The sequence below is a fragment of the Physella acuta genome, unplaced genomic scaffold, assembly GCF_028476545.2.
Source record: "Physella acuta isolate Inbredline_101_S28 unplaced genomic scaffold, ASM2847654v3 ptg000115l, whole genome shotgun sequence".
NCBI classification, from domain to species: domain Eukaryota; kingdom Metazoa; phylum Mollusca; class Gastropoda; family Physidae; genus Physella; species Physella acuta.
Window position 1 is genome coordinate 737,232 of NW_026731635.1, and position 17,087 is coordinate 754,318.

The 17,087-nt window shown below is 39.4% G+C and overlaps 1 protein-coding gene across 1 annotated transcript; it reads left to right on the top strand.

Moving 5' to 3' along the window:
• The first annotated feature begins 402 nt into the window (after positions 1-402).
• LOC131934676 (prostacyclin synthase) lies at positions 403-14,225 on the top strand. The gene is made up of 6 exons (XM_059290758.1): positions 403-528; positions 8,389-8,632; positions 8,891-9,730; positions 9,844-10,073; positions 10,253-10,431; positions 10,583-14,225. The coding sequence occupies exons 2-6, from the start codon at positions 8,553-8,555 to the stop codon at positions 10,928-10,930; spliced, it is 1,677 nt and encodes a 558-aa protein (XP_059146741.1). The 5' UTR covers positions 403-528; positions 8,389-8,552; the 3' UTR covers positions 10,931-14,225.
• The last annotated feature ends 2,862 nt before the right edge of the window (positions 14,226-17,087 follow it).

A 17,087-nucleotide genomic window follows, 5' to 3' on the forward strand; every position in this document is an offset into this window, starting at 1 on the left:
CTTGTAAAAAATAGACGCTTGTTTATTTAAGTTTACTTTATGTTTCCCAAAATTACACCTTTTCTGTTTGGACTAAATTAATGAATTTCTACAACCATCATCAACCACGGCCCGGTAGTGTTGTGAAGCCAGCGATGTATTGTAAATTACTGCAGTATTTTCATCAGAGGCTTTCCTGCGGCCAAAATACGTGGGCTAGAAACCAGCCTCGCCGCCGCTTCTCGCGCGTGGGTTTTCCTCTCTACGTCTATTTTTAGCTCACCTCATGGCGAAATGAAGCTACGTGATTGGCCCAGCGTCGCGACCGTATGAATGAATGTTCCCAGGCCCCTCCCATAAATTTTTTTTTACTAGTCCGCAGCAAGTATAAAATTGAGGCGGGTTTCCTCTACCATCATTCAAACTTGTTGGAATACACTAGCAGTGAAAAAAAAAATAAGCTTTTGTTCATTTTACTTCGCTGAGTTTACTAGATCTATACCAAAGTTGACATTGCTGCACAAAGTTTACTTCATCAGCATTCATAAGGTATGTATACTACTATAGGACAGTAATATTATTCCGTTAAATAATAATGCACGTTTTTGTTTTTAATCTAACAATATTTATCCAGCGACGAAGTATTATCAATAATTTAGTCATTTTATTACAGGAGATTTAATTATATTTATTGCGCTAACTAGTTGAGCACCTGTATGCTTAGGCATAGGTTTCTCCAACTAGCGTATTATTTTGATAGCATTTATAAAAATGTTTCTCTATATTTAAAAATCATCAGATACATTTTTATTAATGGTTCGATTTTCCAACTAAGCTAAGATAAAAAATATGCTTTGTCTAGTTTACTAAAATTGCACTCAATCTTGACATTGAATGTTTTATTTAATTTAATAATCAAACCGCAAAATTAAAAACAAAATCGCATAATAGCGTCAATTACCGAAGTTAAACTGTCATTTGCCGAAATTTTGCCCGAACATGCAGTTGTCTCCCCGTCCTCCGCAACCAGTGCCTCAATGTTTCTTTTCCCGATGGTCGGGTGAACAAAAACCAGGGACACACAACTCTTCATTACGTGTCCGATTTGTGCGACCGTCTGCACATTCGAGGTCTTTAAACGGGCGACCAGGACATTTATGTGCGTCAAACCTATTAATTTCGACTTGTATTGCCTCACTTTCTCGCGATCGCCGGGCGCAATGACAGCGGTATTATCGGATTTGTAGGACTTGTCCAAGTTGTCTCTCCATGAATCTCCCCTCCATGCGTTTTTTTTTCCTCTCTCAAAAGCTGACGTTGCATTTTTCATCTTGATTGTCCGATATTTTAGCATCCACGTAGGAAATAAATCATTTTTTTTTCGCTGCGCTTATAGTAATATAGACTTTCACTTCATCGATATTTAGGAAACTACACGTTAATCGCTAAAGTTCAGGGTGAAAATCTGCTAACGGCTGCAAATTGCAGATTTTCCTGATCTCAATTCAGCCATAAATCAATCGGTCCGGACCAGCCGATCAACCGATTGACAAACGGCTTCTGGATACGCGCCACTGGCCCGGGGAGAGACAGGAAGGGGCGGGGACCTGTATCTAGGAGACCCGACATTACAAGACGTTATTTAAGACGGGGCGGGACAGAGATTCGCGTGTCACTTGTTGTGTGGGTCAAGGTTCCTGCAATGTCTGCGGTTCCAGAAAATTGTTCCTAGAACTTGTCCCTTGTGAAATCTTCCTGCAACACGCAGTCGTCAAGATTTTTTGTTCGTTGGAAAGTTTGTTGATGGCCCGGCAAAGATGAACTGAACAGTTTTGTCGCAAGTTTGTTGCCAACAAAGCAAAGACGAACTGAACATTTTCGGTCGGGCGCGGCTGGCCAAACAACAGTTGTAGCCTAGATGGTAGCACGGTGGTAGCACGGTGGTAGCACGGGAAATGTAATGCTGTGAAATATCAAGTCATCTTTTGTGTAGGATGACTTACCGGGTCGTCAAAATCTTAATTTACCCACCCCAGAGGCTGGCTAGAATATGCGGGGACAGGTGGGAGAACAAGTTAGTCGGTCAGCAGTGGTGGGCCTGTAATCAAAACTTGGGCCAACATTTAGTCTCAAGTCTGGGCCAACGCTTTAATCGAAAGTTGGGCCAACATTTCGAAGTCTGGCCAGCGCTTAAGTTAAAGGTTGGGCCATCATTTCTAAGTCAGGGCCAACGATTAAATTAAAGTTTGAGCCAACAGTGTCAAGTCTGGGCCACCTAGAACAACCTCACATGTGCGTCAAGCCGGTCTTAGATAAAGCACAGTTTAATGTTAGCGCCATGAACTCAAAGCTTGTCGCACTGTCTGTGTCAATATGTCTCTGTCACCGCCTGTCTATGTCACGGTGTCACTGAGACAAGGGCGACACTGGCCCTCATCACGAGCCCTCCCAATTTCAGACCGTATTTTTTGATCCCGCCATCTCATCCAGCCTATATTTATATATACATATATATATATATATATATATATATATATATATATATATATATATATATATATATATATACATATATATATATATATATATATATATGTATATATATAAAGGCCTATATAAATTTACAACTTAAAATATAGCTATTTCCCAAGTTTACAATGAGATCCCAAGCAAAATCTAGATCTATAAATAAATCTGCATATAAAACTTTATAATAAGATATTCGAGAATATAATTTAACACGTACAAATCAAATACTTCAATTTCATGTAAAGGAAAGAGTAAGCTTTAAGCGTACATGGTTAAATTATGGCTTATTAGGATTAAGCCGTATATTATTAAGTCACCCGTGGTTAAGTCAAGCGTGAACTTATCAAAAAGATGGGATTTAAACAATTTTCGTGCATTAAATTCTTGATGTATATTACAATTTGAATTGGATTCTATTTTTAAATTTATAACACATAACTCTTTTAACCCTCGGTATTAGATCTATGCTATCAATGAGGGTAATTAATTTGACTTTCACATTTTTAATTTAATCCTATTGACAATTAGAAAAAGTAGATCGCGCTACTAAAAAAAAAAACACTGCCCGTTTGTTTAGCGAGTGGCGGTGTATTGAAGCCCTTACAATTATGTTAATTAACTCTGGTTAACATATTTTAGGACTCAGTTCGGTGAAACGTGAATAAAGCTTCAAATGTTGACTAGAGCAGTGTTAGTCTAGGTGGGGGATGGTGTGTGTTGGGGTGTGGGGGTGTGGGGGGCGGCGGTGAAATAGTTTGTGTATCTGTATTGGCCCAATCGGCCATTGTTTTTTCTTGTTAAACAGAGTTACCTTACCTCGCGGGTTCTCTCCTCCGAAATATTTTGTCTCGATCATTCGTTTGGCTTTTCAATGTATTTATTTTTGCTGTTTCATCTGCCGTGTTTAGTATGGAACATGTAGCAGTCCAAGTAGGATTCGAACCTGTTCCGCTTTGAGCGATGGGCCTAGTACAGGGACTGACGTTGGTACACTAAATAGGGAGCGAAATGTACATGAAAACGTACAGTGTAATTGTGTACAGCAATTATGTAAAACAATTATACAACAATTGTGTACACAAGTCAGGTACAAAAACTGTACAACAAGCGTGTACCATGTACAGTACGTGTGTACAAGTGTGTACAGTACATGTGTATAACTGTGTACAGTACGTGTGTACAAGTTCCATGTACAGTACGTGTGTACAAATGTGTACAGTACATGTGTACAAGTGTGTACAGTACGTGTGTACAAGTGTGTACAGTACATGTGTATCACGAGAGCACAGCCTGCGCGTGTTGCTGTTGTTTGTGAGTGAGTCGTGTGCAGGTAACGCCACCTGTTGCGCCTGCACGTGTGAGCTTACATGCATGTTCTGTATCGATGAGGGCGGCGGGGGAGGGGGTCGATCGATTGATTGCATCACATTGAATCATGGGACTTTTTTTAGACGACTAGATCAGTTTCTTTAAAAATGTGTATTGAGATAGGATATGGGGGAGTGTCTCTATGTGTGTGTGTGTGTGGGGGGGGGGGGCATTGTTTTAAAGTGGAGGGCGGGAATGCAGTTGGTGTTGTGTGAGGTGGTTGTGCTGGGTGATAATCCACGGCTGCTAGCGTTGGTTTTCGCGATTAGGTCACAAGTCTGCTTCAGTTAGGTCAAGGACCTGCTTGTGTTAGGTCCTGTTAGGTCAAATATCTTCTACTTTTAGTCAAGGACCTCATTCGGTTAGATCGACCTTGTGTGTTGCTCGCCATTGTAATGCTGCGTTCACTCTACATCATGTGGGCTATCAACACAAACACATATACATACACAAATACCACACACACACAAAATTATTTCATTGTAATGCTACGTTCGCTCCATATCATGTGGGCTATCAACACACACACACACACATATATACATACATACATACATACACAAACACACATTTGGCTAGCAGCTTAGATAACGGCAGGAACAGCTGACATATGTCATGCTGACAATAATACCTGACTGTTGTCATACAAACATGTACACCCACAATCCGTTGTTTGGCTTTCACAAGGACATTTATAACTTTTATTTTATAACATCCGAATAGTTCAAATAATTTCCACTCTTAACCTCCCCACTCCTCGCTACAACCCCTTGTTGCGGCGTGGCTTGGAATGCTAGCAATGCCCTACTACAACAGTCGACCTACTACACCACTCCCAATACAATCAATCCCCCGGTTCCGATAATCTATAATTAGAGTATGATGTAACAGTAGTTATCGGATTCAAAAAAAGAGGGGGTTTCCTGAGGAAATCCTATTTCTATATTTAGCACTATTTCGTCACGTTTTTTTATAACGACTATTCTCGCACTGTAATTATTAGGATCAGTTCTAATACATCGCCGATCGTTATAACCCTAGGCAAATATTGCACCGTAATCGTGCTAAAAATAGAAACAGGTTGCGTGTTTCCTTGGGAAACGAGGTCACGTTCAAAATATTTAGTAATATACCTGATACTTTGTTTTTCTAATCTAAAGGCAGGTGTCCCAAATTCTCCTGCATGTTTAAGTAATTGATTTTTGTAAGAACATTTTTATATAAACAGGTGGTTAGATGTTTTGGCATAACAACGTGTGTTGATTAAAGTGATATGTACCGGCATAAATTTGTTTGTACCGGTATAAATTTGTTTGTACTGGTATAAATTTGTTTTTACCGGTATACATTTGTTTGTACCGGTATAAATTTGTTTGTACAGGTATAAATTTGTACCGGTATAAATTTGTTTGTACAGGTATAAATGTGTTTGTACCGGTAAAAATTTGTACTGGTATTATTGTATTTGTACCGGTATAAATGTGTTTGTACCGGTATTATTGTGTTTGTACCGGTATAAATTTGTACTGGTATTATTGTGTTTGTACCGGTATTATTGTGTTTGTACCGGTATTATTGTGTTTGTACCGGTATTATTGTGTTTGTACCGGTATTATTGTGTTTGTACCGTTATTATTGTGTTTGAACCGTTATGCTAAATGCCGTGAAGGCGGCCTGTAGGTTAGACCGAGCCGGTTGTTTTTATCAGGGGAATTCTTGCAGTGATGTGTGGGAGGTTAGGGATGACTTTGCATACCCTTGTTGTGGTTCCCATGTGTCGGGGTAGCTGATTGGCTGGGATTATCAGTCGAGTGGCCAATGGCTGAGTCATTGACATTCTTCAATCGGTGACGTCACGGTTATTCTGATCTTAGCGGAATTGTTGTGTTGGGGGTTACTACAATAGAAAGGTGGATGATTTTTTTAGGCGTGTTTTAAGGTCACACTAAATAGTCACGAGAGTTTAATTAGAGGAACGAATGTCATTGTTTACAAAATTAACACTACATTCACCGACACGGCATTACAGTGCCATTTCTAAGAAATTATTATTTTTACCGGTAGCGTGAGGGTTAGGATTAAGATTTAGTTCGCGGTTTATGTAAGGATTTAGGGTTAACTGTGGCTAGGGTTATGCTTATAATCAAGACAACAACAGCAACAATAAAACAGTTGTGTATTTTCACAGGTTTTAAGCTTCTATACGTTTTAGTTCTATAAATATATACTTTTCTATCCGACAAGTTATTCTAGTTCATGCTGGACTAGACGTTGTGACAGATGCTGTGACAGACCCTGACACTGTGACGCACATTGTGACAAATGCTGTGACAGAACTCCAGTATTCACCTGACATCGACAAAAGAAAACAAAAAAAGGCCCCATGGGAAAGAACTCGTGCCTGTCCTTCCATACTTAACCAGTCCCTGTGTCAGTATTTACAAACATTCAAGAACGATAAATGACACATACACAAATTTTTCCCCCACCTGCAGTAATCTCCTTATGGCCAGATAAAATGCCATTCGACATGACTAACTTTCCCTGAGTTACATTCCGTATTTGGTTGCGTGTTTATGCATTTGCTTCGCCCGGGTCGTATTGTTTAATTAAAAATATATAAATAGTCATTAAAATATCCCGCACTTAATTAGATTTTTTAAATGAAGTATCAACAAAAGTAATTATAAAATTGAATAAATTTATGTTTTATAAGTTCGCCAGCAAAAATTTGAATTTGTCTTACTTGTGTTTTAATTGTTTTCATAAAAGAAACCTTAAAAATAAAAATTAATTAATTAATTAATTAAAGGATCTATTTAGATGTGTGTGTGTGTGTGTTAAAAGTTTCTGAGCTCACCGTATACCCAGTAGCGTAGCGGGGGGGGGGGACATATGTCCCCGGGCGCTGACCTTAGGGGGGGCGCCAAATTGAAAGTTTGAGGGGGGGGGGGTGCACATGAAAAGTTCGAGGGGGGGGGGTGCAAATCGAAAGTTTGAGGGCGGGGGGGTGCAAATGAAAAGTTCGAGGGGGGGGGGGGTGCAAATCGAAAATTTGCTCTCGAGGGGGCGCCAAATTGGAAGTATGTCCCCGGGCGCCGGGAAGGGTCGCTACGCCTCTGCGTATACGAGATTATATTTTGATGACTATCTGAAGTAAAAACAAAAGTTGGCCCAGATAGCTCCGCTGGCCCAACCGGAGCCATCGGGGCCAGAGTTTGTCATGTGACTCTGCGGGTCGGTGGCCTGCCTGTCATGTGACCGTTAGTTTAGTCTGCCGGGTCACGTGATGATAGATTAGGTAGACACACAGGTGGCCGGTGACATGCAGACGATCTCATTAGGGTAGCGGGGGGAGGGGGGGGGCACCCGAGGTGTAATATTCGTATAAAGACAAAACCGATGGGTTACTAATCGCATCGATCACGCGGCGATGACTAGTACTCTATACTGGACCTTTGATCTTTTGTTGTTGTTTTTAATTACCGGGTTGCTATAATTAGCGTTGTGTTCATTTCACGGCATGGTGCAACCCCAGCGCCACCGTTTGAGTCGTGTCAACAATCTAAATATAGCACCGGAGAATTCCCGGACTGCGTTCAACAGACCAGAATAACATCAAGGAAATTTTTTGTAGCGTCGAATTCTAGTAAAAAAAACACAAACGATAGGGTGGGGAATAGGGCCGGGGGTAGACGGGACGGGAGATACACGGCACATGTGGGCCTATTTCTTCACCCCCCCCCCCTTCTCTCTACACACGCTCTAATTGGTGACCTAATTAGTCACATAAGGCCAGGGTTGGTAGCGAGTGTAGTTTCACGTAAGGAGTAGATGATAGGGTGAAACAAGGGGGGGGGGCGAGGACATCATTACCTGTTAATGTGGAGATCGATGGATGCGTGCAGCCTCCCCCCACCTCCCCTTGGCGGATCAATAACGCTGGTCTGATTGATTTGTACGCTTCACCTACGGCTGTGTGCAGCGTTTCGTTATATTTTCACAGACATTCCACTTTTAGCTAAATCATTCCGCTTTTTTACACACAGAAGGAAAAACGTTTTAAAAATATATATTGGTCATCGGAAATTCAGTTTGTAAAACACTAACAACTAGGTATCGATACTGCGTCTAGTCGGCAAAAAACAACGGCTAAATCTGCTCGATACTGAACATACGTCTAGTTTAGAAATTTTCTCCGCGTAGGCCTTTGTGATTGGTTTAGAAAACTACATCTCAAAATCGCATAATAACATCAATTTTATTTAAACAAGTTTTACAGTTACGGTGCAGGAATAACAAACTAAAGTAATCTTATCTTCATTCAAAGCTCCGTTCTCTAAAAGTCTTGTTAGATAATTTATGCTAATTTTATTCCTTGTAATTATGTCTTTTTACACAGCTTATGCCTTTCTCTGTCTAATTGAATATAACAGACACGTAAATGGTCTGCCAAATTTGCATTTTGTTGGCCAAAATACTCAACGTGTTTCTTTTTTTGTTCACTAACAGACAACAGCCGACAACACAAGAAATTCCAGCCAACACAGAGAGAGAGATTGACCAACTGATCCACTAAACAAACAGTTACTGCAGGAATTAGATCAGCTGTGTGCGAGACAATCAGAGCTTTGTGACGTTGCACACACAATTTGCTGACGTTTTAAACACAAAAAATGGCAGCCGTGACGATATACCTTGGACTTGTAATTATCGCCCTTGTCTACGCTTACTTCAAAATGTTTTACCGTCGCCTGTAAGTAAACCACACTTATTACAAATTTCAAAATATTATTCATTAATTAATAATTTAAAATAAAAATATAGAGCATTTTAAATTATTAGTTTCCTTAATAAAAAAAAAATAAAACATTTAAAAATTACAAATTGAAATATAACGCAGCAAATATAACCAAGCGATATCAAACATTTAAAAATTACAAATTGAAATATAACGCAAAAGAAGTCTCCTTCCCCACAGCAAATATAACCAAACGATTTTATTTTCTTGCAGACGACCCGGCGAGCCCCCTCTTGCCCCGGGACATTTTCTTTGGGGAAACGGCAAGCAGTTCACCGAGCACGCCGTCAAGTTCCTCCACCAGGCGCACAAGAAGTGCGGCGACGTCTTCACCATCCGATTCCTCAACCAGTACTGGACAATGGTGCTCGACATCCACAGCTACGAGAAGTTCGCCAAGGAAAAGAACTTTGACTTCGACGCCATCCAAGAGCAGGTGAACCAGAACGTGTTCGGGTACCAGCTGGTCGATGCCAGGAAGATGATTAGCGAAGCCGGGCAGAAGGTTAACGGGAAGCATCTCTTCACATCCCTGGAGAACTTCGCCAAGAATTTGACCGAAGCTTTCAAAGAAACGGCGTCCGAGATGGACCACGCCGGGAAAGTCATCCCCAGTAACAACAACAACAAAAACCTCAAGCAAGATGCGTACGACAATCTTCAGAACGAGATCAACCACGCTAAAGATTCCAGCTACTTCATCAACTCCCAGAACTCGCTGACACACCCCCAGTACAACCCCGACGCCTGGTGTGAAGACAACTTAAGAAATCTGGCATCCAAGACCTTCTTCTCCCCCGTCTTCTACACCATCTTCGGTCGCGGCGAGCCGGGCAAGGAGGGCAACTTCCACCCGCAGGTGTTCCACAAGAACTTTGACCAGTTCCACAAGTACTTCAACTTCCTGTGGTTTGGTATGCCTGTGCAGATGTTCCAGCAAGCCGTGGAGGCTGTGGGGATCCTCGCCCAGCAACCATCCAGCTCCGACATGATGAACAGAGACGGATGTTCAGACTACATCAAGTTTGCCACGGAGTTCATGCTCAAACACAGGTAAACATTTAAACTAATCTTAAGTTTACTTTAAATTCATTATACTCGACGTTGTTTTTATTTTATTTTATTTCTCGAACACTGTTTGAAAATTTAATTTTTTTTGTTACCAGCCAATCAGAGCGCGACATCATCTGCCACAACCTCGTGTTCCTTCACGTCAACTACAACACGTTCCGCGCCGTGTACTGGTGCATGTACAAGTTGATGGAGGACGCCACTGTCATGGCCGCCGTCAGGAAGGAGGTGGAGGAAGTGGTCGAGGCTAAGCGCACGGGCGCCAACTCTTCTGAATACGAAGCTGAGTTCACAACCGAGGACATCAACAAACTGCCCGTAGTTGGTAAGTACACACCAGCCTCACCAACACATCAGCCCTACCAACACATCAGCCACACCAACACATCAGCCACACCAACACACCAACCTCACCACGTTCAATGTCCTATCTCGTGTTACCTCAGAACTCTGACAGTTTCCTGAGTCCTAAAACTAAAACTATTCTCTGTTGTTTTTCTCCAGATTCCTACCTGAAGGAGATCATCAGATGGACGAGTGGCGTGTTCATGGTGCGCAAGTGTGTGGAGGACACGAGTTTCACCACCGACAAGGGGGAGACATTCAACATCAGGAAGGGGGACAAGGTCGCTATTTACCCACCAGTCTTCCACCACGATCCAGAAATCTTCGAAAGCCCCGAGGTAAATAAAGTTCTTTTACATTACCGCAGTGAATTTAGTAAAAAAAAAACTTAAAAATTTTTTTTTCAAAAAAAAATGTAAAGAAATATTAGTATTTAAGTTAAAATTGTAATATTGTATAATACATTATATATGTATGTAATTATTCCAGACTTTCAAGTACGATCGATTCATCGATGCTGACTTCTACAAAAACGGCAAGAAGATCAAGCACCCCCTGATCGGGTTCGGATCCCTGTGTCCCGGCCAGAAGCTGTCCATGCTGCAGATCAAGTGGTTCATCATCAACATCGTCAACAGCTTCAAGCTGGAGCTGGTGGAAGGCGAGAGAACGGCTCCCCACACGGGCATGTACGGCCACGAGATCCTCCCGCCCACCAATGACGTCCAGTGCAGGTTCAAACCCAGGGAAGGCGCCTGCACGCTCAAGTACGTCAACAACTACGGCTCCAACGGCAGCAAGGGGCTCGGTGGCATTTCCTCCGGCAACATGTTGTGAGAACTCTGCTTCACCTGACTTTTAATTTTAGCATCATGAACTTTAAACAAACGAAAAAAAACGTTCAATAGGGAATTCCCTATACAGATTTTGTTTTGGATGCTATAAATAAACCGAAGGTCAGAAGCCAAGCTGTATTAAGCTGACAGCATTAAAGCTTATGACTTAGACAGCAGGTTCCTGAATGTGGATCTTAGACTTTCCAGCACCCTCCTCAAGTCAAGATGGTATGGGGATGGTTCGAAGACTGGAGTGGGTCCTTTCACGGACAGACTAACACGTAGAAACAATCAATCCAAGTAATGTTGTATTTTATTGTGTCCACAATAGCACTAATACTGTGACCATATTTATGTGTTCTACTCAAATTGTTGCTATGTAGTCATTGAGGTTAACTTTATGACGATTTAAAATCCTATAGACAGACATTAGTAGACTAAGGTTTGGGTACTAAAATAAAACGGAAACTACAAAGACAAACAACAGTAGACTAACGTTTGGGTACTAAAATAAAACGGAAACTACAAGACAGTTAAAAGTAGACATGTTTGGCACTAGAAAAAACCTGAAACTTATAAGACAGTCAATACTAGACTTATGTTTGGCACTAGAAAAAAACCTGAAACTACAAAGACAGTCAATACTAGACTTATGTTTGGCACTAAAAAAAACCTGAAACTAAAAAGACAGTCAAAAGTAGACATGTTTGGCACTAGAAAAATTCCTGAAACTAAAAAGACAGTCAATACTAGACTTATGTTTGGCACTAGAAAAAAAACTGAAACTAAAAAGACAGTCAACAGCAGACTTATGTTTGGCGCCAGAAAAAAAAACAACTGAAACTACAAAGACAAAGACAGACGAACGTGAGTAGTAATACAATACTCATGCGAGGGTGATTCGAAGCATTTATAATAGAATTGTTAGCCTGACTGAGCAAATGAGATGTATGTTAGAGTTTTGGACGAGACTTGTACGTTTCTTGAAAGCGGTGCGTGTGCGATGAATATCCACTTAAAGACTCTTAGATTTTTATCATAACATGTAAAGTGTATGAAAGTTTGAATTATTTAGTGTGGATGTTTTGAGCGTATGTTTGAAGTGTCTAGTCCAATATGTCAAGTCCAAAATGTCGTCCAAAATGTCATGCATGAAATGCCTTGTTGGATCATTATTTAGTACCAATCGTTATATTAACAAGCTGATGAGCTGTGATCTCAAGTTCTTAGTTTCAATACTGTACATAGTTTCGCCAGTTGTTTCAATACTGTACAAAGCATTGCCATTTGTTTGAATACTGTACATAGCATTGTGAATACGTATTTTAGTTTAGAAGCCTTATGTCCATTTTACTTTACCTGTTGACATTGTAGTTTTATTTATAAAGTAACTTAATTCATCAATTATTTATATGCAAGGTATTCTCTAATCATATTTTATTGCCAGATCAATTTTTGATCCTTTCCATTATATTCATGGCCAAAATATTATTTTTTCGGTTGATTACAGAATACACTTTACTGCTAAAATATGTTTGTATTGCAAGTAGAGAAATTTTTTTCGTCCTCAAGATTTTAAAGTTGAATTAATAATATTAACTGTTTTATATTATTGTTGGCCCCCTGCTAATTACAAATTTGTTTTTTTAGCATCACATTTAGAATTGGTTTTAAAATGTTAAAGTGCAAGTATGATCTCTCTAATGTCTATTGGGAAATTAGTTTCCGTATACTGCGCTGTTATTTATAGAATTTCAAAATCCCATTTTTTAAACAGTGTAACTTAAAATAATAATCAACCAATTGCTTTATGAATTTCTTAAAATGAATTTTTAAAAATCTAAGTATAACTCGTGGCTAAAATTTCATATAAACACATTTTGGAATGTGAATCAAATTCTGTTTTTTTTAAAAATCTGGTTGGGTAACTTGTGTTGGGGGGGGGGGGGGTAACTAGGATATTGTGTAATAGAGAGGTCGGGTAGATAACTGCAATACAACATAATGTGTATATATGTAGATATGTCGCGTTGGATTTGAAAATTAATCTCATGTACCCAGCCTACCTGGCAAATAGTCTTCTGTTGTGTACCATTTGAATTTGACTATACTTGTGTAGAAATCTGGCATAGGGTTCACTCTGAAGCTAGCTCCCCATCCAGCAGGATGTGTCGTGTTGGTCCAACATCCAGCACGATATATTGGCCCATCATCCAGCAGTATGTGTCGTGTTGGTCCAACATCCAGCACGATTTATTAGCCCATCATCCAGCAGGATGTGTTGGTCCAGCATCCAACAGGATGTGTTGGTCGTTCAGCAGGATGTGTTGGTCCAGCATCCAGCATGTCGTGCCATGCTAGTTGAGCATCTCTAGAATCTCCTTAAGGTTGTGTTCTGTACCAATTGACTCCCCTTATGTTACTCTGTGTACTTTATATTTACTGGTTAGATAATTACATACTTTATACACTTTAGTGATATAAATTGGTCCCTTTCTTGTTTAAACTGAACCCATATTATTATTTTTATTTTACATTTTCGTTGAATATATTAATATATATTACAATGACTTATTGCAATGAAATTATTTATGATATTTTTTGTTACGTTAGAATTGAATAACGTCATTGTTTACCTATATGTCAGCTAACCGATTTTGTTGAAATTGAAGCGTTGTTACAGTGCTGTCTATTTATAGATTGTACTCACCATTACTGTTTTATTACTTTGACATATCAAAAGGTCAAACTTACCTGCATTTTGCCAGTACGTGTATACGAGCGTGTTGCCATGACAAAGTTGTCAATGCTGAGAAAATGTTTTTTTTTTTTAAATTAATTTGCATTTATTTGAACTGTTAGTTATTTATGATTTAAGTTGTGTCCAGTCTGTATATAATCTCAGGTGGTCGTTATCAGGGCGAGGAAGGACCTTAGGTCCAAGTCCGCTCTATCCCTCTACCTCCCAGCTCCCACACCCCACTTCCCACATCAGACGATCCATCCCCCCACACTCACTCCACACCCACCCGTAATTCACTCATGAAACTAACCTTAATCCTAACTTGGGCTTAAACCTAAGGTTCATAGCATAATCATTGTATAATAGCCATGTCTTTAATTTATTGGTATTTTTTTATCAACATCTAATTTATTTTGGTCATGCTCGTGTTTAGCGGACCTCCGAGAAGACACGAATTAATTTATTACAACCATTTTATGTAAAGTCTTGTGTGTAAAAATTGTTCATTGCTTGCTGATTGATGCTCACATAAAAATTATTTATTCTAAATTAATCTAATGTTTTGGCTTTTATTGATGATGTGTGAACGGTGCTCCATAGAAAGTGGTACATGCACACGGTGTTCCATAGAAAGTGGTACATGCGAACGGAGGTAGGGTCTACAAAGATTTACAATATAATAGTGGGTACAACAATTGTACAGGCGAACTATTTGCACCATAGTTTTAAAGGACCACGGACCTTTTGGGTTCCAGAATCATGGGATCATCTCACCACAGGCAATGGCTGTCCAAGGGATCACGCACCCAACAATAACTGGCCAAGGGATCACACACCAAACAATAACTGGCCAAGGGATCACACACACAACAATAACTGGCCAAGGGATCACACACCAAACAATAACTGGCCAAGGGATCACACACCAAACAGTAACTGGCCAAGGGATCACACACCAAACAATAACTGGCCAAGGGATCACACACACAACAATAACTGGCCAAGGGATCACACACACAACAATAACTGGCCAAGGGATCACACACCAAACAATAACTGGCCAAGGGATCACACACACCAAACAGTAATTGGCCAAGGGATCAACACTACCACACCCCCAGTAGTAACTGGCCAGGAAATCACCATCAGTAATTGGCCAGTCCAACTGCATCTATTGAACACCTCCTATGTTTGACATCTCAGCATCGGATCATCCTTGGACCCCCCAAACTTGAATGCCCTCTAATGTAGGCAAGACTATACACAGTCTCCCAAAAGAAGTTCAAGACATTTACCAAGTCCGAAATCAGAATCCCCAGCAATGATATCCAACAATGATCCCCAACAATGATCCCCAGCAATGACCCCCAGCAATGATCCCTAGCAATGATACCTAGCAATGATCCCTAGCAATGATCCCCAGCAATGATCCCCAGCAAAGATCCCCAGCAATGGTCCCTAGCAAAGATCCCCAGCAATGATCCCTAGCAAAGATCCCCAGCAATGATCCCTAGCAAAGATCCCCAGCAATGATCCCTAGCAAAGATCCCCAGCAATGATCCCTAGCAAAGATCCCCAGCAATGATCCCTAGCAATAATCCCCAGCAATAATCCCCATCAATGACCCCCAGCAATAATCCCCAGCAATGACCCCCAGCAAACGGCAACACGATCTCGTCAGAGGACAAAAGTGGCTACGGTACAACCCAAACCACTCGACTTATAATAGTACAAAATGACGTCACCACTCCACACCCCCAACTGGCGACACCACAGATTTTGGACACTGTGTATAAATACGTCACACGTTCACACAGTTGCCGGTAACTGGGACGTTTGCTATTTCAGTGGCTGTCAATATTTGGGGGAGGGACGTGGAGGGATCTAAAAACGCTGGGGTCAACACTTGGGATAAAGTGGCCACTGGCCAGTGTCAGGGGTCAACTCACTAGGGTCAACACTTGGGATAAAGTGGCCACTGGCCAGTGTCAGGGGTCAACTCCCTCACTAGGATTGCCAACTTTTGATTACACTACACTGTCATTTGTCAATTATGTTTCTAGACTTTGCAGCGAGATAATTTCTAAACAATGGCCTGTAGATGTTTAATTCTTTATTTTGTAGGACAAAGTGGTCGAATGGTACTTTTTTTTGTAGTGCGTTTAGCAGCTACCACGAAGGTATCGAGTTCGGATCTCTGTTCGGACTGTTGTCTGTAGTCTGTAGGACGACCCTGAGTCCATCCAGATCTGATGTGTACCTGACACGTTGGGGATAATAAAGACGACTAGACAATGCTTACAACACCATCCCTTCAAATTCTGAGATCAAGAAATACATTATTCTGCTTCACCCACGTCATCTGCCCAATGAATCGCTGTCTAGAGAGGAAAATTACTGTTGTAAAAATGTATTGATTGGCTGTTTGTGAAATAAAAAACAAACTATAATATTATAAATAGGCTTACACTATGGTTAAATTTTTATTTAAAATTAATTTCTAAAGATAATGAGAAAATTATGTTTAGTATTCATAGTCAAAACACCACAAGTAAAAATTTGCAAAGAATACATATATATATATATATATATATATATATATATATATATATATATATATTCTTTGCATATATATATATATATATATATATATATATATATATATATATATATATATATACATATATATATATATATATATATATATATATATATATATATATATATATACATATATATATACATATATATATATATATATATATATATATATATATATATACATATATATATACATGTATATATATATATATATATATATATATATATATATATATATATATATATATATATATATATATATATATATATATATATATATATATATATTCATTTACTTATTTAAAGTTTATGTTTAATGTTGGTGACGCTAATTGAAAATTCAACATTTGCTAATATTGTATCTTTAACTTTATTCTAATCTGTAAAGAAAAATAAAATGCGAAATATATTCACCATCTAAAACTGTTTCCGTTTCGTACACACACAAAATATCTTGCCATGTAAATGTAATAAAATTGTTCATTACCAGTGCTAACTTTACTGGGCCGGTTCTTATATTACTAGACAAGTAATATAATTTTACTCGGGTAAGATGAACTTTACTCAGCCATAATACCACAGTCACCATTTTATGCTACTCGTGTTGTAAAAAATATATTTCACTTCTGTGTTAATTATTATAACCATAGTAGCAAAATGTAGATCTTAAGAAAAGTAGTTTTTTTTCTAAAAAGTAATTATTGAAATTTCTGCTTTAAAATAAGCTAAGAAATGTGCAGGGCCCTTTTGTAAAGTCAGTTACTGCAGAGTTCAATGTCCCTTGCAAGTGTCAACGACATTTTTACCCTCGTAG